Below are 27,616 nucleotides of genomic sequence, written 5' to 3'. Positions count from 1 at the left end.
TATAAGAAACATTATCATATGCTTATTTAAAATTATCAATTAAAATGTTAAAAAAAATTACATGTATATATATATATATATATATATATATATATATATATATATATATATAATTGTTATCATTTTATAAGTAGACAAAAAAAAAAATAAATATAATAATAATAAATTAAAAAGTATATTCATATATATAATAATCATTTTTCTTGTGAATAAATAAATTTGTTTATTTTTGAATTAAAGACAATTAAAGTCATAGAAAATTTTTCTAGGTTGAAATAATTATTCTGACATTCTACAGCTATATCTTTTAAGTATATATTTTTATTATCAACTTTAATATATTGAGAAGATAATTTGGACTCGGGTATGAATTCTATCAGTTTCATGACATGTGAGCAGGCGATTTTTAGAAAACTCGAAGCTTTTTCCTACAAAATAAAAATTATATATATGTATATGAATATATGTTTTTATTTACATATATTATTTTAATTAATGATAATAAAATATAAATATATTTTACACACACATATATATATATATATATATATATATATATATATATATATATATATTTATTTATTATTCATTTTAATTGTGTTACCATAGCATTATTTGTTGATAAAATTTCGTCCGTTAATGTTTTGTAGGAAGGAATAAAATGTCCTTCTTTATCATGAGTACCATATTCTAATAAATTTTCTTTATTAATTTTTTTTTCTGGTGGTAACATATCATTTTTTTTTTGTTTATGATTTTCTTCTTCTTGTTTTTTTTCGTTATTATTATTTTGTTCTTCTGTTTTTTTTTCGTTATTATGATTTTCTTCTTCTTTTTTATTATTTTCTACATTGTTATTGTTGTTATTAGTTGATTCTTCTTGTTTCTTTTCATTGTTATGGTTTTGTTCTTCATTTTTTTTTTCACTGTTATTGTTATCATTATTATCTTTATTTACATTTTGATTGTTTTCTTTGTTGTCTTTATTTTCTTCTTCGTTTTCTTTACCTAGCATAAGAAAACTATATTCATTTTTTTTCTCCTCATCGTTTGTTATATGGCGCTTAATATGATGTCCATTTTTTTTTTTCTTCGAACGATAACATTTAAAGGTATTAACATTTTCTGACCATATATGCACAAGAAAAATAACAAATAACACAAAAAATCTTTTCATTGTTTAAAGGATATAAATGTGAATAATAATAAGTTTAATAAATAAGTAAATAAAAAAAAAAAAAAATATAATTCTTATTATATTATTTATATTATATTATAGATTAGACATATTTTCGTTTGTGTAATTATATCTATGGACGTTAACATATATCGACCAGAATAACTGAATATTTTTCTTAATATGATATGCAGATTTTTTTTGTTTTTTTATAAATATATATTTCATAGGAAAAATATTATCATTATATATATATATATATATTTTTAATTATTTACATATAAAAAAAAAAAAAAAATTATAGTTTATGTCGACATTTTTATGTGTATATATAGTCTATATTTATACGATTACATATATATATTTTTTTGTAGTAAAAAAAAAAAGAATTTAGAAAGTGGACTGTGTTAACAAATGGAGGGTGAATGTATAACATTTAAAAAAAAAAAAAAAAAAAAAAAAAAAAAATTAATAAAGATTAACTATTTTTTTAATTTAGAAGATATATGTGCAATATATCTATTTATAATATATATATATATATATATATATATATATATTTATATTCATATATTTTTATATTATATTATTTTTTGTGTGTACTTCTAAAAAGAAAATTCTCAATATTTTTTATTTTTCCAAAATACTGTACATAGGTGCATAAAAAGTGGGGCATATAAATTTATGTACCAAATTTTTAACCTATCGAAAGGTAAAGGAAATATGTTAAGAAGTAAGAAACCCAAAAAAAAAAAAAAAAAAGAAAAAGTAGCAAGTGGAAGTGGAAAGAAACTAAAATAGTTTATATATATATATATTATATGTTTCACATATAAGAATATTTATTTATAATTTTTTTTTTTTTTTTTTTTTTTTTATTAATTTACATTTTGTCGTATAATTAATATAATAAATGAAAAACTAATTAAATGTTATTTGAAAGAAAAAAAGTAAAATTTTGAAACCTACATAATATTATATATATATAAATATATATATGTATATATTTATATATTTATGTGTAGATCATTTAACTGATTAATTAATTAAGCTTTTATATAATAAAAAAAAAATATATATATATATATATAATATATTTATAGTATATATTTGAAAAAGTCGACATTTATATGAATAAAATTATTATTCTTTTTAAAAAATGATATGATAATGTAGAGATTAATAAAAAAGAAATAAAAGAAAAATATATGATTCATATTTCTCGTGGTTATTTTATAATTTTGATGAAAAAATTTCACCATCGTTTTAAAATCATAGAAATATGTTTGGAGAAAACAGCAAAATATAATACATACATAAATATATATATATATATATATATATATTTTACATTTTATATTTCCATATTTACCTTTTTTAAAGTATGTCATAATGAGCTATATGAATAATTTCCAGCGAGTTATATACGCATCAAGGTTTATGCGAGTTTTCGGTAGGATAAATTGAAAAGAAAAAAAAATAAAAATATACATACATATATATATATATATATATATATATATATATATATATATATTAATATTGTGTAAGCTTTGTTCTTTTTGTGGTTAAGTTTATTTATTCCTTTATGTGAAACATATAATTTGTATTAAATAATAATAATATATATGAATAAACTTTATATATATATATATATATATATTTATTTATTTATTTTATTTATTTTATAGGGAAGTTTAAGAGAGCACAACTGAGGGAAAAGCCACAGAGAAAAATAGGACCCTTTTGTAATCCAGTGAAACGGTTAGTTAGATTAAAAGAAAAAGAAAGATTATTTTGTGACATAGGATTGCCTCGTATGATTCCTAGACCTAAGGTTAGAGAATCTGAAAAATTATTAGAAGTTATTGAAGCACCCAAAGTAAAGAGAGAAGTATTAGAAAGAAGATTAGAATTTTTATTATCAAATGAAAGTGTATATCAACAATTATATAATAAAATGTATAATGGTATAACACCTTATCAATGTGAATTATATATGTGGGAAAGACAAATGAGAGATTTAAGAAAAATATATAGAGCACAATATTTACATAAATTGAGTGAAGTTACAAATGAAGAAAGAGAAAAACAATTAAAATTATTGTTACAAACAAAAGAAGATAAAAGAAAAAGAAGACAAGAAATTAGAGATAGAATATTACAAGATAAAAAAAGAAGAGCTATATTAAAAGATAGATTATCTTTAGAAAAAAAAGTTACACAATCTATTTTATTTAAAAGACAATCAAATAGAAAAAAAAAAAATATATACTGGTTAATGAAATTACAACAAAAAAGTACATATTTAAATGAAACAGATTTTAAAAATAAAATAGAACAAAAGAATCAAGAAAATGATCCTTTATTTAATCGTAATATTTCAGTAAGTAGTTTATATAAAAATTTAGGATATCAAACAAAACAAGATAAAAATGAAAATACTAAAGTTTTTAAAGTAGATAAGCTTTATAGAAAATTATTAGAGGATTCTTTCGAATTTCTAGAAGAAGATGAAGAACAATATCAACATAATTTTATACAAAATATAAATGATCCAAATCATGTTTCACATAAAGAAAGAGCTCATATTCTATATTCTTCTTTTACAAATGAAGAGAAAATTAAACTTCTCGATGATAAAATTGCAATACTTACTAAAACAATAGAACAAAAATCATTTTCTAAGGAAGTACAAAATAATGATCTTATGTTTTATATACAATTAAAGGATAAGTTAGAAGCATCCAAACAAGCTTTTCTAGAAAAAAATTATCTAAACGATATTCAAAAGGTACAATAATGATGATAAAAGAAAAAAAAAAAATATACATATATATATGTATGTTTTTTTATTTATATTATATACTTAATAATAATCACTACAAAAAAAAAAAAAAGTGATGAATATATGCATATTAAATATAACATATAGAATTATAAAAATTCAAAAAGGTATTTATTTATTTATATATTTATTTTCTAATTTTAAATTAAAATGATTATACAAAATAATTCCACATTTGGAATTATGACATTAATGAACACCTATTTGTGTATATTTTATATATTAATTATTATATATTTATTTGATTTTTTTTTTTTTTTTTTTTTTTTGTCTATATATATATAAATAATTCATTTTCTTTTTAATTTATAAATATTTCAAATGTGCATTTTAGCAACTTATTCATTATAAGATAAAATTATATTTTCCATTATGTCTTTTTTTTTAACATATAACTTGTCAAAAATAAATTTTCGAACAAAAAAAAAAAAAAAAAAAATACTAGTTTATATCATTGAATTATTTAAAAATATTATCAATATTATATATTTTAAAAATGTTACTTTTTGTGTAATTAAAAAAAAGAAGAAAAAATAAGATACATATTATCATCATTTTAAAAATAACATAATATATTCTATTCAATGAGAATATATAGAAGAAAATCAAACAAAAATTTACCATCAAAATTATAAAGCACAAAACAAAAAAAAAAAAAAAAAAAAAAAATGAAAAATTAACAAAAACATGGGACAAAATAAAATGAATTTTTTTCTTTTTTTTAATTAACATTAAATATATATATATATAAATGTTTACAACGGGAACAATTATTTTTGAAATTAAAATATGGGATAAACCATTTACACACACAAAAAAATAAAATAAAATAAAATAAAGGGATTAAATTAATATACGTTAAAAGCAAGTATACAAAAACAAGAACAAAAATATATATATATATATATATATATATAGAAAGAAAGAACACTTTTATGGTGGAACTTATTTAAAAACACAAAAAAAAAAAAAAAAATAATAATATAATATAATCACAAATATAAGTTCATTTTCATTTTAATTCCATTACTTCGTTTTTTTTTTTTTTTTGGATTTTTTATTATTTATCAAATCTAACAAATTAATATTGACAGGTCCAGATCCAATGCTTAAATTTTCATCATTTTTTTTCTCCATCTGTACTTTATTCTCATTAACATCACATTTCTTTTTAGCTATTTCAAGAAAACTTCTTTTTGGTACTTCTACCTTTTTTTCATTTGAATTATTTATTTCTACATTACTACGAGGAGATATACTATTACTTTTGTTTCCTGCACTTTTTTTTTTTTTTTTTTTTTTGGAAGATTCATTCACACTTTTTTTATTCTCCATATAATTTGAATGTTCATTCCCTTCTTTTTTATCATTTAAATGATCTATATCTATCATTTTCTTTGATAATAAATTTTCATTGTTACAGGAATTATCTTCTTTAGATGGCTGTTCAGGTAAATAATCGTATGAGTGTTGAGTTACATATTTATATGACTCATCAGGTAAATAATCATATGAATGTTCATTGCTAGGTTCATAAGAGTATTGTTCGTTCAACTCTCCATGGAAATGTTTTTTTCCTTCTTCTTTTGAATATCTTTATAAAATAATTGAAAACAAAAATGTATGAAAAAAAAAGGAGATACTAAATATATATATATAGATATATGTCAAATGTACAAATATAATAACACTATGATAGCATATAAATAAGAAGGATTATTATAAAATGAATCATCACATATATGTTACTATATATATATATATATATATATATATATATATATATATATATATATATATATTTTATTACCTCGATATGCTGGAGTTTAAACAATTTTCTGTATTGGCCATTACAATTTTGTTGCTGGTTAAATTCCAATAACTTTTTTCTTTTCTATTAATTTCTTCATCCTAAGGAAGAAAAAAAAAAAAAAAAAAAAAATTAAATATAATTATTATAATAGGGACAATTGGTTTCCTTTATACATATTTTTATATTTATACATTATTTTATTTTAAAAATATACTAATAAATGAAAAAATATTTCATCTTTATTTTTCTTACTGCTAAAAGTTTCAAGTACTTTTCCTCCTTAATTTTTCTTTTCATAATATTGAGATGTTTATTTTTTTGTACAGCTATTTCTTTCTACAAAAAAATATAAGGTTATATCAAATATATAAGCAAAGTATTAAAGAACAAAATAATAAATACAAGGAAAATATAAGATTAAACTTACTGAGAAATGTTCCTTTGTTCTATTGGACAACATATCATCTAAATAAAATAAATACACACACATAATATATATATATATATGGGTAAAATTTTATCTTTTATATAATTTGTGTTATTCATAAATTTAACCTATATTGATTGAAACAAATAAGACATAAACACCTAGAGGCAAGTGCGATAATATTGAATATCTAAAAATAAAAAAATAAAATAAAATAATAATAAAATAATAATACATATATTATTATTCATATAAATATTGATTTATATACACATTTAATTATTCTTTTATTTTGTTCATATTTATTTATATAATTTTGAGCAATTACCTTTTTCTTATTTTCTCATCTAGTTCGAATGATTCAATATGTGTTATTTTTTTATTGCATAAAAATTTCGGGAGCTTGTTCATATCCTGATCGTATTCATAAAACAATAAACTAAGGAAAAAAAGAAAGAAAATAAAATTAAAATATAACAAAAAATTGTAAATAGCACAAATATGTAATTAACATTTATTTTATAACAATTAAATGAGTATGTGTATATAAATGTTTATATCTACTTCAAAATAAATGGATCTAGGAATATGCACTGTCCGTCAATGCACTGATAAAAATATATTTCTAAAATAAAAAATTAATTTTTATCTATGTAAAATGCTACATACCATAAAAATGAGATCATATATATACTCATCATAAATGTACATACATCTATATATATATATATATATATATATTATCATTTATTTGTTACGATTTAAATCTTTCGAATCGGTCACGTCCTGGTTTTTCTTTTTGTTTGTATTCGATATAGGTACTTTAATATTTGTAGCCCTCTGATTTTTGGTCAATTCCATTTCTAATTGCATTTCATTTTTTATTTGTTCAATGCTTTCCTATAAAATTGAATAAGTCATAAAAAATAAATTATTGAAGTGGATTCAATAAAACATTTATAAGCTATCAATCATTCAAATATATATATATATATATATATATATATATGTATTATCATGATTAATTTTTTTTTTTTTTTTTTTTTTTTAATTACGTAAACGTCGTGGGCTAGATTGTCATACAAATAGAATGAGTCAAAATTATTTTGATCGATTTTAAGTTTTGGATTTAACCTGTCTAAAGGTATATTTAGATATTCACTAATTTTAAATTTAATATGTGCTATAGCTTTTTCTATAACATGATCATCTGATGCAACGAATTTAAAATTTTTGTTTGTGAGAATAAGATTAAAAATACATAAATCCTTTATCCATATAGATAAGGGATTATATATATAAAAAAGTTTTGAAAATTGTATTCCAGAATTTAGATTTAATTTAAGTATTTGTTCTGAATGAGTTTGACTAACAGTTGTTAGATTTTCATTCATATAATCTATATTTACAAAATATTTATAATTGATAACTTTATTATCTTTTATAAAATAATTATTAGTAATATTAAAATTATTATTAAAATCTAATCTATCTGATTTTATGTTTATTTTTTTATTTTCTGTATATAATAAACATAAATTAATTTTATCATTGATATTATAATTTTTAACATAATGAAATTTGACAATACGTAGATCGTTTTCACTAATGATATCAAAACAGATTGGACATTTTTTCCATATCTTTTTTTCTTCATTAATAAAATATTTTAAAATACAAAAAAAGCAAAATATATGTCTACATTTAGTTATTCTAGGTGATATAATATTATTTTCAAGACATATAGGACAAGTTAAAGAAGTATTATCATATATAATATAATCCACTTTTTCAATTTGATCCCATTTTATATTTTCATCAATATTCTGAACTAAATAATTTTTTTCTTTTACATAATATCTAAAATTACAATTAATATATTGATTAATATTTTTTTTTACATATGGATAACTACATTTTTTTTTAAATAAATGTATTCTAGTTGGCTTATATCTATTATAATTAACTAAATAATTTACTTTAGTACCTTTCTTATTTTTTTTATTATCTTTCTTTTTATTTTTCTCTTCATTTATATTTCTAGGACTACTAACACTAATTTCACAACTTTCACACGATTCAGTTTTATTCAATACTTCTACATCACTGTTATTAATATTTAATATTTCTTTTTCTTCTTTTATATTATTGTTTAATTTATTTTTCTCCTTATGTCTACTATTATTTTTTACATATTTATTATCACCATTCATTCTTAGGTATAGCATATATAAGTGCAAAAATTTAAATATACATACATAAATATAAATATATATATATATATATATATATATATATATTATTGAGTATGTATATTTTGATCTCCTTTTCGACAATAAATATAAATATATAAATAAATAAATAAATATATAAATATATATATATATACATATAATATGTATATATTTTTTTTTTATTTTTATCTATATATATATACACGTACTGAAATTTCAAATAAATGTTACGTTATTCTACAAGATGAAGTAACATATATTTTTATTTTGTTTTTAAATTTATTTCATCTTGATTATATAAACAAATGAATAAATAAATAAATACATATAAATATTAATATATATATATATTTGATGGACATAAAAAGGACGAATTTTTTTGATTCAGAAGAAAAAAGTATCCACTTTCTAAAGTTGTAAAAGTGAGAAAACAATAAGGAAAAGTACCAAAAAAATAAACATATACATATAAAAATAAACTGATTAAAAAAATATAACAAAATTATGTTGTATATTTTAAAAGTGTACCGTTTAGAAATATTATATATATATAAAAATATATAAAAATAAATATATATATATATATATATAATATATGTTGTATGGTAATTTGTGTTACTAAAATTGGAGCTGTTTTATATATATATATATATAATGAAATGTTATATAAATAATATATATATATATATATATATATTATATTTATATTTAAAATTTTATATAAATATCCAACTTAAAAACATAATTCATCCAAATACAAAAACAAAAGAATAAAAAAATAAAAAGTATAAAAATATATTATATCAATTTTGTTTTTTTCAAATTTGTACATATAGCCAAAATTATGTTTTATGCAAGAAAATATACATGACTACATAATCTGTTAAATAAAGAAAAATTATATATATTATATATATGTAATCACGTATATTTATTTTAACTGTAACAACAAAATATTATATATAATATATATAATATATACATATATAATATTAATTTATTTATATACATTTTTTTTAATTAAAATGTATATGATATAATATTTATGTATTATATTATATAATTATTATATAATTATTATGGTATTTTTTTTTTTTTTTTTTTTTTTTTTTTTTTTTTTTTTTTTTTTGAAAATGCATAATTAAAAAGTAAATTAATAATAACCTATATATAATTTCATTTGTTAAATTGTTTTAAATATGTGAAGTACGAAAATTTAATAAATATATTAAAATATTATATGCATAATATTATATATATATATGTATATATTTTATTCATACACATTTTTATTTCTTCCATTTGAATTTACATATATTTTTCCATTTATCATTAATTTTTTTTATTTTTTATTTTATTGTAAGAATTGATAAAATGTGAGAAGATGTAAAATATGATAACGAAGATTATTATATTGATGTTTACATTTTTTTCGAACATACATAATGAAAAGATATATCATTATAAACAAAGAAAGAAGTTTTTCAAAGGCCCATTAGGATATTTAAATAGAAATATCATTGAGAAAAGACATTACAATCTTTATGCTAAGAAATTTATAAACTATAAAGAGATACAAATACAAAGAATAAATGATTATAGGAAAAGAAGTGGAGTAGACAAAAATAATATAAACTATAATTTGAGAGATACATATAATTATCACGAAACTCAGTAAGAACAAATAAAACAAAAAAAAAATATTATTAATATAAAATTAACATATATGATAAATAATATATATAATTATATTTATTTAATTATTTAATTATTTAATTATTCTTGTGTACATATTGGAAACTCTCCAATTGAGTTATCTGTAAAATGTTATATCAATATAATTGTATATTATATATTATATATTATATATTTTATTATTTTATTTTATTTTATTTTTTTTTTTTTCAAGCCTTTTTGTAAGAAATGAAGTACTACCGACGTTAGCCAAAATAGAAAATGAGAATTTGAAAGAGAAAGAAAAAAATAAGGAAATCTTTAGAAATATAAATGATTATAATTCTGATTTTACGAGACAAGTATAAAAATAAAACAAATATATATATATATATATATATATATATATATATATATATATATATATATGTATATGTAAATATTTAAATTTTATATTGTACATATTTGCTACATAATTCTTATTTCTTTTAATAGACATTTTTACAATTTCTTATGGACTTATATAACATATTCTTAAAAATTGATGATCTTTTCTTGGAAAACAAAACTTATTTTTCAACCCTTATTTATAATGGCCCTATGCAACTGACAAATTATTTGTATGATGATATTATATATGTGTCATCGGTAGTTGAGGTAATTAAAAGAAAAAAAAATAAAAAAATAAAAAAATAAAAAAATAAAAAAAATTAAGAAGTTAAAATGTTGTTATTTTGTTTGGTTCCATAAATAGTAACACAGTATAATTCTACACATATATATATATATATATATATATATATATATATATAATATTTATTTTATTTTATTTTATTTTTATAGAATAGTGATGATGTGTCACCCAGTGAATATTGTATGGAATATATTTCTCATCTTGAGAATTTATGTGAAGAAAATAAAATAAGTAAAACAATAAAGAATAAATTGTTTATATATATATATATATATATTTATATTTATATATTTATATTTAATTTTATGATGATTTTTTTTTTATAGGTTTTCTAGCACATGCTTATGTATTTTATAAAAATTTCCACTTGTCAAAAGAACATCTTTTAAATAGTATATGCAAATATTTAAACATAATTAAAAAATTAAAGTCATCAACTTATGTTGCCGATGTTGACAATTTTGAGGTAAGACAAAAATATTTTTTTCCACCCCCTTGTAACCACATATGGTTTTGTATATATTTTTTATGTGATATTCAAAATTATATATATATATATATATATATATATATATATATATATATATATATTTATTTATTTATTTATTATTTTATTTTAAATTAGTTCTGCATTAATAAGATGAGTAGGAAGTGGACTAGATGGGAAAAGGATAATTTTTTGGCTAGTCTTCACAATGCCACAAATAAAATGATGATATTAACAAAACATTTCGAAAAAGTAAAATCATAATTTTGTCTTCTTTTTTTTTTTTTTTTTTTTTTTCTTTTTTTTTGTATATCTTTTTATATTTTTAATTTAAGATATTTCGATTGGAATAAATCCAAGTAAATTATTTTTTTTTTTTTTTATGTTCAATATATTATAATATATATAATATATATATATATATATATTTTTTAAATGAATATATAAATTAACCATTAACACATTTTTATAAGTAATATATTAAATTTTTAAGAATATATATATATATATATATATATATTTTAATAGTTCATATAAAATAATATTATTAAGGAGAAAAAAAAAATAAAATTGATCAATATATATCAAGCACTATCTATTAAAAAATGTGTTCATATTGTCTATAAATTATTATGACAAAATATAGAACAATAAAATATATATTTTGTTATATATATATATTTTATAAATATTCGTACTTTTTTTTCTACCTCTTATAAAAAAAAAGAGATACAATTTAATCCACATTTTTTTCATATATAATAAATAGTATAAGTCATATATATTTTTTACTGCTCTATATATAATAGGAGCATTTTAAATTTTATATTATTTCATGTTCTTATAAATATTAATAGTCTTAAAATTATTTAGTAAAGTTAAAAATGTTCGTGTTTAAAATGAGTTTAATTTTATTTATTTAACTATATATATATTATTATGTGATCAAAATATTATAAAAAGGTGCATTTTTATATTAAATGAGTAGTTAAAAAATTTAAAACAATACAATAAATTGGTATTTAAATATATCTATTTATATATATATATATATATATTGAGATAATTATATATGTATTTTTCCATATTATAAATTATTAAATAGACGTATATACAAAACACCACATGCATATATTTTAAATTTTAATTTGGATATATATATGTATTTTTTTTTTTTTTTTTTTTTTTTCAATTATTATCACATATATAATATATCGTATGTATATTAAATAAATAAATAATATATATATCTATATTAATATTTATATTTTATTATTATATTTCTTTTAATTTTTAATTTTATATAATTTTTTTTTTTTTTTTTTTTTTTTTTTTTCTTTTTTTGGTAGTACATAATATAAATATAAATATATATATATATATATATATTTATTTATTTATACTATATACTTTTTTTTTTTTTTTTTTTTTTTTTTTTTTTTTTTTTAATATATATATATTATCATACTGATTATATAGTCTGAAGTAATTAAATACACATGTATAAATTGAACGTATATATTTATATATTAAAGTTTAAAAATGAATAAAGCAGAACATAAATACAAATATATATATATATATATATATATATATATATAATATGAGCGAGATATTTATAATTGTATAAAATGTTTATATATATTTGTTTTCCCTTTTATAATATATATTATGAATATATAATAATTTTATAATATTTTAATTTTCATTAGATTCATTTGATTCTTTTTTTATTTGTTCTTCTTGTTCTTGTTCTTGTTCTGTCTCTTTTTCTTGTTGCTCCTTTTCTGTTTGTTCTACTTCTTCATTTTCTTCCTGTTTGTCGTTTTGTGTTTCTTGTTGTTGTTCTTCTTCTTTTTCTTGTGTCTCATTTTTTGTTACATCTTCTTCTACATTCACATCATTTTGTTGTTGATTGTCTTTGTCTTCTTCATTTTTGTTTGGTTCCTTGTCTGTTTGTGATACTTGTTCATTTTTCTTTGTACTAGTAGGTGCTTGATTAATTTGTGATAGCCTTTTGCTTTTTCTTGATTGCATATTGGTTACATCATGGAGACTTGGAAAAGCTTTTTCATCATTTGTATTAATATAGACACCTTTCGTTTTTGATTCTGATTTATGACTAGATCTAGGAGCAGATCTGGATGTACTTTTATGAGATTTTCTATGATGTGCAGATGAAGAATTATTAGAATGTCTATTATTATTATATCTTGATTCATGATAAGAATTATTTAATGCACCATTTGTACTACTACTATTATTATTATTATTTGCACTTTCTTCTTTGCTTCTATTTAGAATTTTTTGTATTTCCTTTTGTGCTGCATCTACTGTTTTTTGTGTTCCATGTATATAGATTTTTTTATTTTCTTTATCAATATGTATTTTTTTGGCAAAGGTATCTTCTTGTATTTTATTTATTGTTCTACCTTTTTTACCAATAACACTACCAATATGTTCAGTTTCTACATTCATTTCTACAGTGACATATAAATTATTTGGTATGAATTTTCCTTCTTTACCTTCTTTAGTTTCTGATTGAACTAAATTTTCTAAAACATCTTTAGCTAGATGTATATTATCTTCATGTCCATATATTTGTGCTACATGACTAGTTTTATTAATTTGTATACTTGTACATGTATCTTTTTCAATATCTTTAATTTTTTGTGCTTTAGATGATAATAATAATGCTATAACTTTTTCGTTAATATCTACTTGTGTAGATTTTCTTTTTTTTAATAATTCTTCAATCATTTCTAATGCTTTATCTATATCATTTTTATTTCCACTTATATTTAATTCTTTGTGATTTGTTTTATTAAATATTTTAACTTCTGCTCCTGTTTTTGCTTTGATTTGTCCTCTATAATTAGAATTAAACAAGAAAGCTTCTTCTTCTGTTAGTTTTTTTTTTACAGTTTTGTTGGATATAATATTTTTAGAATATTCTAAAATTTCTAAAGCTTTTGTTATATTATCTTTTTTTCCTACTAAGCTTAAACCATTATCTTGACGTATTATAAATAGATTTAAATTTTTACGTATTTCATTTAATTCATAGGAGCATTTTTTATATAAAGAAAAGATTTCTTTTTCTTCAAAAGGAACAAATTCTGTGTCTAGATTTTTTAATATTTCATTTAATTTTTCTTCTGCTTCTTCAATATCACTATCTTTACTACCTTTAATAGTAGCTGATGCATCAAATGTTTTTGCATCATAATTCATTCTGATCAATGTGTTTGTTTTTGTTTCTATTTCTTTTAAGATACTTTTATTAAATCCTCTGGCTAGTATAGAATCTAATTTAATATTTTTGGAAATATTTTTACTAGCTAAATTTTTTTCGTTATTTGTTGCTTTTTCTATTAATTCTTTTAAATTCTCAATATCATTTTTCATACCACAATAATATAATATATCATTATCCACATGAACGAATACATTTGTATCTTCTTCCATTCTTTTAAAACTACCATCATACATATTAAGCATAATTTTAAAAATTTTATTACTTAGATTTACAAAATTTTTATTTTCTGAATTAAAATCTACATTTTGTAAGTAAAAAATAAATTGTTCGATATCTTCTTTACATCCAGCAATATGTAAATTTGTTTTATTATCATAAGAACTAAAACCGACGGTGTTATTATTCATATTATTCATATTATTATTATTATTATTATTATTTAAATTATTATTGTTGTTCATATTATTATTACTTGTTGAAGATAATTTATTATCTACATATACAAAATATTTAGTTTGGATACGATTAAGAAAATTATATGGTCTTAATAAAATATTATATGTATCTGTTGCAATAGCATAATCTTTTCTTATAATATCTGCTTCTGATATATCAACATTTTGTTTTTCTTTTTTCATTTTAATAATTTTATCTACAAATCTTAATTTCTTTTCTTGAACTTTCGTTTCATTCATACTTTTTAAATTTTCTTTTAATTTCTCTTCACATGTTTTTCTTAAATTTATTAATCTATTTTGAAAATTTTTAAAATTCTCATAATTTTTAGTAATACTTAATTGTTCTTCTAAATAATTAATATATGTATTTGCTTCTTCAATTTCTTCTAAATTCTTTGGATTTATTTTTTTCTTTTTAGATTTGGCATCTTTACATTTATTCTCCATATCAGCTGATGATAATTTCATATTTATTGGTCTTGTAGTTTGACCATTAAATCTAGATATAGTTGAATTAATAGTACTGATAAGATTTTCTATTTCTGTTTTCTTTTTCATTTCAGCTTCTTTTCTATCATTAATATTTTTATAATTATCTGATTTGTTAATTTTAGCAAATTTTTTATTAAGATCATTTTCTGCTTTTTTTCTTTCATCTTCTTTTAATTTGATTTCTTTTTTCCAGTCTTTCTTTACATCACTGTTATTGTTATTATTGTTATTATTGTTGTTGCTATTATTGTTGTTATTATTGTTATTATTATTATTATTATTGTTATTATTATTATTATTGTTGTTGTTATTTTTATTTTTGTTGTTATTTTTTTTCTTATTATTATTACTGTTAATAGCATTTGTGTTGTTATTATTTTTTGTTAATTCGTTTAATTCGACTTTATTATTTTCATCCTTATTTCCTACATATTTCTTATTATTTGATCCTTTATTTTTTTCATTTCCTTTCTTTTTGTCTTCATTTGTATTTCCAGATTCATTTGTTTGGTTCATGTCATTTTCTTTTGTAGCTTTCTTCTTATTATTATTATTATTCTTTTTCTTAGCTTGTCCTTCATTTTTTTCTTCTCCTCCTTTAACCGCATCCTTACTTTTAATAATACAATTTTCTTCTACATTATTCATATGTACAGATTTCTTATTATTTTCTAATTCATTATCTTCTTTCTTCTTTTGAATATTTCCATTCATATGAGCATTACTTGATAATTCGGTAGCTCTGCTTCCTTTCTTCTCATTTAATTTAGATCCTCCTTGTTTCTTATCATTCATAAGGGCATCCTTCATATTACTTACAACTCCGCTATTTTTGTTTACAGGCTTTTCTTCTAAAATTGATGAAGTGGTAGATTTTCTTCCCATCTTTACAAGGTATATAAATAAATCTTAATATTCAAAATTATAAATTTATTGATAATAATGTGATTATATTATGTTCGATCAACAAATAAACTCTAAAATTATATACTCACATAAAATATATATAAAAAAATATATATATATATATATATATATAAATATATTTTTATATATATATGTATTTTTTTTGTGGATACTGATTTTTTTATATATTCTTCCTACTAAACAGAATGATAACAATTTTTTTTTTCTTAAGCTTTTAAAATAAATATTCTTCTCTGTATATAATTTGCAATAAGTTTTATTATTCTCAGGATGTGCAATGCTATATCTTTTTATAAATATGTAAATTTTTAATACTTAAATGAATATATTTATATATATATAAATATATATATATGTTCATATATGATATCCAATTTATACGTGCTAATTTAACAAATTCCTCTTAATACGGCAACTATATATTTATCAAAATAATAATAATATATATATATATTTTTACTTATTTCTAATATTATTATTATATTTTTTTTTCTTTTACTCTTTATATATATTTCTTGCTTTATTTTCTATCTTTATTTTTTTTTTTTTTTTTCTCAATTAAATAAAAAAAAAAAAAAAAAAAAAAAAAAAAAGAAAAAAAAAAAAAAAAAAAAAAAAAAAGGAACAAAATATACTGTACTTTATTATTTTCAAAAGAAATAAAAACAACTAAACATAAAATCAATACACTATATGAAACCTTATATAAGGAGATAAGGATTATATAAAAATTGGTCAGCAAGGTTAATTCATTTTACTTCTATAACTTTTTACTCTTTAATAATCTGTCACCTTATAAAAAAATTATGTATAATAAACACATCAAATAATATATATAAAATATTTTTATTTTATATCAATGCTTTAACATTATATATATATATTATATATATATATATATATATATATATATATATATATATATATATTAATGTATGGTAAAAAAAAAAAATATATATAATTTATAAAATGAATAATTATATATATACATATAAATTCATAAAATATTATGCTATAAATATAAATAATAATAATTTCATATAGTGTGATACAAAAATATAAAATAATTTTTACTACTCCAAAACTTTTTATTTTAAAAATTTTTTACTTTTTAAAAATATCTATAACTCTTCTGATTTTTTTCTTTTTTTGTGGTCCATATAAAAATATTATTATATAATAATTCTTACAGTATGTATTTTATTTTTAATATTTCTTGTTGTATTCTTATTTATATATATTTTAATATATATAGTTTTATTCATAAATATATAATATATATATATATATATATATATATATATATATTTATTATTTTTTATTTTTGGCAGTTTTGATTATTCTTACTTTCTTTATCTTTCTGTGTTAATTTTTTTTTTTTTTTTTTTTTTTTAAATATATGTTATAATATATATATAAATTTTTAGTCCCTCAATCCTTTTTTATGATATAATAAAAAAAAAATAAATATTCACAATATAAATATATCTATACTTAATTTTTTTTTTTTTTTTTTAACTTTATTTAAAAAAAATAAATAAAAATATATAAACATGAAATATATAAATATATATTATATATATATATTTATATGTAATTAAAATAATATTTACAATTATTATATTTTTTTTTATAAATATATGTATAAACATATGTATATAAAAAATAATTATATTAAAAGTATTATATTTTTATATAAATAAATAAATATATTTTATATATTATATATACATTATATATATATTTTTTATATGTATTTATTATTATTTTTTTTTTTTTTTTTAATTGTAAAATAAAAAATGTATTTTTTTTTTTATTTTTCTTTTAAATAAAATTGAACAAAAAAAAAAAAAAAAATTTTTTTAAAGGTTGAATAGAAAAATACTTTTTTAAATGAATATTAAAAAGAAATATAAGGGTTATTAAAAATGTATTAAAATAAATTTATTTATATATTATTTATATAATATGTATACATTATTTTTAATGTATTATATAATTATATATATATAATATGTATTATGTATAATATATATACATATATCCCTTTTTTTTTTTTTTTTTTTTTTTTTTTATAATTGTTTAAAAGTATATAATATATATATATTTAATTATACTTATTATTGATATATATATTTAATAAATATATATTTATTATTTTATAATATAATAGTAAAATAAGTATGTATGCATATTATATAAAATTTCTTATTTATAAAATATTATATATATATATATATATATATATATATATATATATTAATATATTATATTATATTATATTATATTATAATTATATATATATATATATATATATATATATATATATATAGTTATGAAGAAAAAATAAATAATAATTATTATATTTTTATATATATATAATACATATTATTTATATCATATTGTATGTATACATTTATATATATAAATACATTTGTAATATTTATAAAAACAAAGTTTTAAATTAAAAAAACACATGTATATATATTTAATAATAATTACTATTCATTTTTCACAAAAACATAAAATAAACATATATATATATATTATATGTATATATTAAATAGTACTTTTTTTTTGAGCATATTTATATACATTTTCATTCATATATAAATATTATTGTATACATAGTTTCTTACATAGTAAAAATTAAAAAAAAAAAAAAAAATAGAGAACACTTAATGTTATTTATAATACAAATACCATCATTTCATTTTTTTATTTTTTCAAGTTTCCTTTTTATCCTATTTTATTTAATATAAAATAAACATTATCATATTTAAAATTTTTTTTTTTTTTTTTTAAATATATTTAAGGAACATAAATACTTATATATCTTTTTTGTACTTTTAAAATAGATAAACATTATGTTATGTATATTATTATAATATATATTTACATATAATAAATCTGATTTATTGATATTTTATAATATTTTTAAAACTTCCTTTTCCCATGTTTATATATATATATATATTATATATATGTATTTTCTGTTTATATTTAATTAATGTATATAATATAAAATTTATATACCCTAATTAATATATATATTTATAAAAATATGTGTACCATTGTATTATGAGTATAAATATATATACATATATATATATATATATATATATATATATATATATATATAACATATCGTTTTTAAAAGTGTATATATATTTTTTTATATTATGATATATAAAAATATTATATATACATAATATATATATATATATTAAAAAAAAAAAATTACATAGAACATTTTCTATATTTATTTTTTTTTTTAACCATTTTCCTCTATGTGCATTCAATATGAATAATATATTTAATATTAATATTTGACAAATTATTTTCCTTTTTTTCTTCTTTTCTTTTGTTATCCTTTTATTAAGTACGACATGTGTTAAATATTTTTATTTTCAAATGATAAAAAAAAAAAAAAAAAAGTAAATCAATTTTAATATATATATATAGGTATAAATTCAATACACCTTTAATATATACTTTTTATAAGAAAAAAGGATATTTATTTTTTATATAAAAAAATAATATTACTATAGAAAAAATTAAAAATTTTTTAAAGGTACAATAAGAAAATAAATTCAATATTATTTTGAATTCATTATTTTTAAAATATATTATTTCAATTTTTTCATATAAAAAAAATGTTATAATAATAATAGTACCTAAATTTGTATTTATAAAATTCTAAACTTTTTAAAAGGTCTTTTCTTCATTGAAAATCAAAAGAAATCTATGAATTACATAAATTTTTATGAGATATATATATGAAATAAGATAATTAATAAATGATGAAAAATAATAAAATGAAATATACAATAAACACAATATTATATATATATATATATATATATATATATATATGTATATATTTGTATCTATGTGTGATGAATTATATTTATTTTGTATTCTCAAATAATATGATTAAGAACATACTCGTTAACTCTTAGTGAATGGTATTTTTTTTTTTTTTTTTTTTTTTGCCTGACCTGTTCATATATTTTGTTTTAAATAGTTAGCCATTTTTTAATTAAATAAATATAAAAAAAAAAAAAAAAAAAAAGAAGCAACTCATATATATGAATTATAATTAGTACTCATATATGTACAATATATGGATATATTTTTATTTGTTAAATATGAGGCTTAAAGTAACATCATATTTTTAATCATCCATAATAATATTAGGATGAACAAGAAAAAAGTTTGTTTATTTGTTTATATATTTATTTATTATTTTTTTTTTTTTATTTATTTATTTTATATTTTTGTTTTTCGTATGTGTTTTTGCGTATTACGTGTGTGTGTATGTTTCATGAAATTAAACAAATATGTAGAACAGTATTCATACGTATATAAAAAGAAATATTTTATTTTTTATATATATAAATTGTATATACATATTATAGGTACACATATAGACTCCATGAGAGGTAAATAGAACACTTAAAAAAAAAAAATAATAATAAAATAATAAAATAATAAAATATCATAGGTGAATAATTAATATAACATAAACATAAAAATGAACATAAAAATTATAAAGATAAGAAAAATATATATATAAATAAATATAAAATAAATTAATAATACAAGAACATATATATTTATAAAAATATAAAATATGACCAATTGTATAAATAAGTATACGGATAATATTTGAATATTTTTATACATAATATTGTTATATAATATTTACTATATATATATATATATATATATATATATTTATTTATTTATTTTATTTTATTTTATTTTATTATTCTGATGCAAAATCGTTCATATTTTCAAAAAGATAATTTGCTGCCATTTCTTCATTTTTATCACATGCTATAAATGCTTCAAGTGCTACATGTTTTGGAAATCCTAATGATTCTAATTTTTTAATACTTTCCATTTCATTTTCATTTAAAGGGGTAATAGGTATATTAATATTTTCATTATTAGGATCTGATAAAACTTGTTGTCCTACATCTTGTAAGAAGGAATCATTTTGTATGGTATTTTCATCATCTGCCATGTCTAGATTATCATCTAAATGGTTGTTTATATTGTCATCTGAATGTTCTTCATTATCATTTAAATTATTTCCATAATTTTGAAGAGCTGCTAAGAATTCTGTTTGGTTTTGTCTTATATATTCTAAAAAAGAAGGATCTGTCCTTCCGATCATTTGTAAAAGTTCTGGTAATCTTTGTGGATTGGATAATGCCATATCTCTGATAGCATTAAAAAATGTGGAATTTCTAAAAGCTTCTTCATTTGATGATAATGGATGAGCTGAATTTCCTTCCAATAAAGAATTATTTTCAGTATTTAATAAATTAGAAAGATTAGATTCATTATTTATATTTTCATTTGTATTAATATTTATATTTTCATTTGGAAATCCATTAGTTAAATAATCAATAGCTCTATTAGGATTATTATAAGCAAGTATCATTGCTTTTTTTACTTGTTCCTTTTCAAATCCCATAGCACATATATTATCTATGGATTCTTTTAATTTATCTCCTGTTAATAGCATAGATTCAGCATTATTAAAATTATTATATATATTATCATTTGTATTTTCATTTTTATTTTCCTTATTCTCCTTTTGTTCTTCTGTATTTAATGTGGTTACATTAGTATTTCCATCAGATTTTTGATTATTATTATTATCCATCTTGTTTAATGATTCTTTATTTACATCTTCTTTTGTATTATTTTTATTAATAATTCTTCTGGTAACCATTACAATAACTATATCATTATCTTTTAATATATCTGTTGCTTTGTCTTCATCTTTTAATATTTTTCCACTAAATATTAATTTCTGTTTATCACTTGGCATGTCTGTTAAAACTGTTTCCACTTTTTTTTTTATATCAAGTATACTATCATCTGGGTCTACATTAATTTCCTCTTCATTGTTTTGTAGTGTCCTCACTTTTATTTTCATTTTGTTTGATTATCTGATATTTTGGATATATATGAGTAACTTTATATACAATATATAATATATAATATAAAATAATAAATATTTTTATATAACACTTTTTATATATTTTATATATATTTTATTTATTTATTTGTTTTTTTTTTTTTTTTCGGATTGGAGAAATATATTCTATTAAAAAAAAAATTTTATCTCTGTAAATATTTTTAAATTATATTTTATATCTTAAGGGTAAAATTATTAAATTTTCATATATTTATAATAATTATATATTTTCAAATAATAATTTTCCTTTTTTAATATTTATAAAATTAAAATATATATAACATATATAAATGAAATAAAATAAAAAACGAAAATATTTAATACATAAATAAATAATATATATATATAATATGATTAATATATGATTTAAATAAAATAACGTTGATGATATATATCTTAAATATAAAAATATTACCAATTATGTAAAATATTCTAAAGCTGATTATATTTCCTCATTCTTTCAAATAATATAATATTATTTATATATGTACATTATTTATAGTAGTACTTAAAATATAAATATTAAAATAATAAATATATTACATTATAATATTATATATATAAATATGGATGGATGAAAATAAATGTACATTTTATGAACACTCCAAATAAATATATAATTATATATACTTTTTTATCTTGATATAATATATATATATATATAATATGTTAAAAAAAAAATGAACCATTTCGTTATTTTATATATAATAATTATATATATATATATATATATATAATTTTGTGCTTAATTAAAAGGATATTATCTTTTCTTTTTTTTTTTTTTTTTTTTTTTTTTTTTTTTTTTTTTTTTTTTGAAATAAATTATTCATTTTTAATTGATACCTAAAATTATACACATATATTTATATTATATGGTAATCATATATATATATATATATATATATATATATATATATATTTTTATGAATAATGAAATATATTTATATATATATAATAACGTTTAATATATCTATATTTATTTGTAAATTAAAATAATATGTATACATAATAACAATATTAATATCATTTTATGGTTATCTACATTATAATACATGTTTGTATAATATATATATTTTATATTAAATTAATTTGTTTAGATTAATATTTAATTTTTTTTTTGTTGTGTCTATTGTTTTAATTTTTTTTTTTTTTTTCTAATATTTAATAAAATATGATTCAATAGAATATGATCAATTAATATATAATAATGTATGATCTATCAAGATAATATTATATCATGGTCTTATATTTGTAATAAGGATGATATACAATTTAAAGTTAAACTGGTATTTGAAAAAATAAAATAATAAAATAAATAAATAAATATATATATATATATATGTTGAATATTATATTGGAACGAATATATATGAATAGAATATAGAAGTAAAAATTTGTATGTTTTGTTAATATTATCATTTGTACATTTTTGAAGAGCATTAAAGAATAATTAAAATAAAAAAGCTTATTATTTATTGGTCCTTTTTTTTTTTTTTTTTTTTTTTTTTTTTTTATCATTTAATATTTTTGTTTGTATTTTTCAATTTGTTAAAATTATAATAAAAAAAATGTCATGTAAAACTTAGACATTTTTGTGCTTATTTTTAAATAAGATGGTTAATAAAATCAGGAGAAAAAATAAAATAAATAAATATATATATATATGTGTATATATTTCTATATGTATATATTTTTATTTGTTTGTTCCATGTAACCAACTGAATGTCATTAAAAAAAATTAAAATAAAGAGAGAAAAAAAAAAAAAAAAAACTTCTTAACATCAATGCTTATGCTTACGAATGTGTTTAAAAGAAACACAGGAGGTCGTAGAATAAAATATTTGTGTTTAGCAAATCGATTCATTTCAAATATTACAAAGAATGGGTTATACAAAAAAGAGAGAGAAGAATGTGTGTCATATGAAAATGAAGTTGTTAATATAAGTCGTATGAATTCTTCTGTTCTTTGTATTTTTTCAAATATGTTATTAAAAGAAAATATACAAAATAATTTATTATGGAAAAGAATAGAAAAACGATCTTATGAATTAATAAATGATTTTGAAGTTAATGATATTGCTTCATTTTTATTTTGTTTAAGCAAAGTTAGATATGATACAAATTTATATGATAATTTTATTCCTTTAATAAAAAAGAAATGTGAATATTTTAATACGTCTAATTTGGCTATGTTAATATCTACATATTCCAAAAGAAAAAAAAAACAAAACAAAAAAACAGAAGATGATTATATTATAATGTTATTAAAAGATGAATTAAAAAAAAAAGTACACACAATATATAACATTGTAGAAATATCAATGATTCTTAATGCATTAGTAAAATGTAATATTAAGGATAATGATTTATATACTAAACTTAGTAATATTATTATTGATAATGTAATGTATAATAATGTACATATTAGAGATTTGTGTGTAATTACATATTGTTATGCTACCATATTATATAATAATGACAACTTATTTATAATATTATCTCAAAGAATTAATCAATTAATAGAACAAGCCAATCTAATGGACTTATGTAGAATATTATATTCATATATGAGAATAAAAAAAAACTATAATCATATTTTAAAATCTTGTACCATACAAATTAAAGATGTTATATATAATAGAAGCTCTATCTCTGATGTAATTAATTGTATTCATTTTTTACCGACCCTCAAGGAAATCATAGAAAATGAGCAAGAAGAAGAAATTGCAGGTTTCGACGATTACGATAATGAGAATAATACAAAAGATAATCATAAAATCTGTGATAATAAATATAATATAAATTATAGTAACGTTCATAATATGAATGTTTCAATATCATATGACAGAACATGCAATTATCATATTAATTATTTTAATTTATATAATTATGTAATACATATATTCAATAAATATTTTATTAGTTATATACATATGTTAACATCAAAACAGATAAGTAATATATTATATATATATTCAAGATACAATATATTGATTTGTCCTTCCATTGTACATGTTTTTATTGAAAAGGTTAAAAACATGCAGTTAACAAGGGAATTAAAAATATACATGCTATATTCCTTATCCATACTTTTAAAAAATTATGAATCAAAAAATATATTCAAGTATGATGAAAAAAATACTACACCCAAATGTTATGACATGATAAATTATATGTCCAAATGTGATGATTATATGGATGATAATAAATTAAAAAGTTATACAATAAACAATTCATTTCAAAATAATAAATCATGTGAACTATATAAAAAAAAACAACATAATGGTAACATATACAATTTTTATGAATTGGACATAAATAATATTTTTATTAAACCCAATTCTGAATGTTTTATAAAAGAAAATGGAAATATTCAAAATAGGAAAAATAATATGTTATATATAAATAATTATAATTTTGTAAAATTAAAAAATAATTTAATTGAATGTTTAAATTTATGGGAACAGGACATTAATGATTATATAAACAATCATGACCTTAGTTTAACTCAAGATGTTATAAGAAGAGTGTTAAATATTTTTTTAATTTTAAATTACTCCCACAATAGTGTTATATATAGTATAAGAAATTATGTTATACTTAATTATAAAAATATAAATGAGCATAATGCATATATGATCATGTATTATTTTCAACAATTAAACAAGTTGAACGATGATGACGATTTTGCTGAAATTTTGACGTGTAAAATGAAATCATTAAAATGAAATAAATTAGTAAACAATAAAAGGTTCAGCTTGACATCAAAATAAAAAATTGTGCAATATATGTAAAATAAAGGAAAGAGGTAAAGGAAAAAAAAAAAAAAAAAAAAAAAAAAAAAAAAAAAAAAGCTACCTGGAGTTTTTTTTACTTTTGTATATTTCAAATTCATGTTATTATTACATGCTATTTAAATGGCTCTAATATTTTTTTTTTTTTTTTTTTCTTTTTGTCTGTCCAATTGATATGAACTGTTCAGGCAAAATTTATATATATTGACAAAATAGCTGTATAAATTAAAATTAACAGAAATAAATATTTATAATATTATATATATATATATATATATATATATATATATATATATATGTGTATATTATTTTGTTTTAATATTTTAATTCATATTTATATAATTATATCTTTATAAATTGATGCTCATATATCATTATATTTTATTTTCCTTTTTATTTTTATTAATTTTTCACAAATATATACAAAATATTTGTTATAGTGACTACATATATATATGAGCCAGAAATAAAGAGATTTAACAAAAAAAAAAAAAAAAAAAAAGAAATCAACAAAAAAAGAAGATATATATATATATATATATATATATATATATATATATATATATACATATATATATTCATATTTATATTTATTTTAAAGATATATTTTTTCCTTTGTTAAAGAAATATATATTTTTATTTATTTATAATTGCGTTATTTTATTTGTTTTTTACATATTGAATAATTTGAAAAAATGGGTTGGTTTGGAAAAATGGAAAAATGTTGCTGCTTTCCTTTAGCAGGAGGATGTCTTGGAGGAGCCATGTTTCATTTCATGATTTGCATTAGCTCAATTTTTTCAACTACAAAAGATTATAAAAATATGACAATAGCTTCTAATGCAATATTAGGATGTTTAATAGTTCTTGGATTAGTACTTAAGAATTTTATTGTGTTATATATTGTTGCATTGTTTGTAGCTTTTCTTTTAGGTATATATATTGTCATTTTTGTATTCCTGATTATTGCCCTATTTGCAGCAAATAATATTCCATTTGAACATAAATTATTAACAGCACTTACTGTGTTATCTATAGTGCTTATTACAGCTTCGTTTCTTAACATTTATATCTCTACATGTCGAGTTATAAAAGCTGGAGGAACTGGATGGGAATATAAAAGCTATATGGAAATAGAAAAGGAAAAAGATAGAGAAAACAAGGAGAAACAAAACCAAAAAAAAAAAGAAGATGAAATGTTAAATAGTGATTACAATGCATAGGAGATTATAAATATAAATATATATATATATATATATATATATATATATATATATATATATGTGTATACATATATATTATTATATAATAGAATAATACAATATATTGTTATA

The 27,616-nt window shown here is 17.3% G+C and overlaps 8 protein-coding genes across 8 annotated transcripts; 4 read left to right on the top strand and 4 right to left on the bottom strand.

Moving 5' to 3' along the window:
* Positions 1-194: 194 nt before the first annotated feature.
* PADL01_1010600 (conserved Plasmodium protein, unknown function) lies at positions 195-1,177 on the bottom strand (the record flags this gene model as incomplete). Its single annotated transcript, XM_028682162.1, has 2 exons — positions 195-428; positions 605-1,177. 2 exons carry the CDS (start codon positions 1,175-1,177, stop codon positions 195-197), a joined length of 807 nt encoding a protein of 268 aa, XP_028538467.1.
* Positions 1,178-2,578: 1,401 nt separating this feature from the next.
* Positions 2,579-3,980, top strand: PADL01_1010500 (conserved Plasmodium protein, unknown function; the record flags this gene model as incomplete). Its single annotated transcript, XM_028682161.1, has 2 exons — positions 2,579-2,630; positions 2,869-3,980. The coding sequence occupies 2 exons, from the start codon at positions 2,579-2,581 to the stop codon at positions 3,978-3,980; spliced, it is 1,164 nt and encodes a 387-aa protein (XP_028538466.1).
* A 1,071-nt stretch (positions 3,981-5,051) lies between these two features.
* Positions 5,052-8,493, bottom strand: PADL01_1010400 (E3 ubiquitin-protein ligase, putative; the record flags this gene model as incomplete). The annotated part of the gene is made up of 9 exons (XM_028682160.1): positions 5,052-5,619; positions 5,836-5,936; positions 6,091-6,174; positions 6,266-6,303; positions 6,394-6,455; positions 6,594-6,704; positions 6,830-6,890; positions 7,024-7,165; positions 7,321-8,493. 9 exons carry the CDS (start codon positions 8,491-8,493, stop codon positions 5,052-5,054), a joined length of 2,340 nt encoding a protein of 779 aa, XP_028538465.1.
* Positions 8,494-9,892: 1,399 nt separating this feature from the next.
* On the top strand, positions 9,893-11,618 carry PADL01_1010300 (heme oxygenase; the record flags this gene model as incomplete). The annotated part of the gene is made up of 6 exons (XM_028682158.1): positions 9,893-10,173; positions 10,409-10,535; positions 10,669-10,830; positions 11,017-11,098; positions 11,194-11,333; positions 11,493-11,618. The coding sequence occupies 6 exons, from the start codon at positions 9,893-9,895 to the stop codon at positions 11,616-11,618; spliced, it is 918 nt and encodes a 305-aa protein (XP_028538464.1).
* Positions 11,619-13,052: 1,434 nt separating this feature from the next.
* PADL01_1010200 (PRE-binding protein) lies at positions 13,053-16,448 on the bottom strand (the record flags this gene model as incomplete). The annotated part of the gene is made up of 1 exon (XM_028682157.1): positions 13,053-16,448. The coding sequence occupies one exon, from the start codon at positions 16,446-16,448 to the stop codon at positions 13,053-13,055; it is 3,396 nt and encodes a 1,131-aa protein (XP_028538463.1).
* Positions 16,449-21,261: 4,813 nt separating this feature from the next.
* On the bottom strand, positions 21,262-22,446 carry PADL01_1010100 (DNA repair protein RAD23, putative; the record flags this gene model as incomplete). Its single annotated transcript, XM_028682156.1, has 1 exon — positions 21,262-22,446. The coding sequence occupies one exon, from the start codon at positions 22,444-22,446 to the stop codon at positions 21,262-21,264; it is 1,185 nt and encodes a 394-aa protein (XP_028538462.1).
* A 1,826-nt stretch (positions 22,447-24,272) lies between these two features.
* On the top strand, positions 24,273-26,216 carry PADL01_1010000 (conserved Plasmodium protein, unknown function; the record flags this gene model as incomplete). Its single annotated transcript, XM_028682155.1, has 1 exon — positions 24,273-26,216. The coding sequence occupies one exon, from the start codon at positions 24,273-24,275 to the stop codon at positions 26,214-26,216; it is 1,944 nt and encodes a 647-aa protein (XP_028538461.1).
* Positions 26,217-26,977: 761 nt separating this feature from the next.
* On the top strand, positions 26,978-27,505 carry PADL01_1009900 (conserved Plasmodium membrane protein, unknown function; the record flags this gene model as incomplete). The annotated part of the gene is made up of 1 exon (XM_028682154.1): positions 26,978-27,505. The coding sequence occupies one exon, from the start codon at positions 26,978-26,980 to the stop codon at positions 27,503-27,505; it is 528 nt and encodes a 175-aa protein (XP_028538460.1).
* Between the last annotated feature and the right edge of the window lie 111 nt (positions 27,506-27,616).

This window comes from Plasmodium sp. gorilla clade G2 (assembly GCF_900097015.1).
Source record: "Plasmodium sp. gorilla clade G2 genome assembly, chromosome: 10".
In the NCBI taxonomy this organism is placed as follows: Eukaryota; Apicomplexa; class Aconoidasida; order Haemosporida; family Plasmodiidae; genus Plasmodium; species Plasmodium adleri (nom. inval.).
Note: the sequence above shows the minus strand (reverse complement) of the source record. Positions and strands in the feature narration are given on the sequence as shown.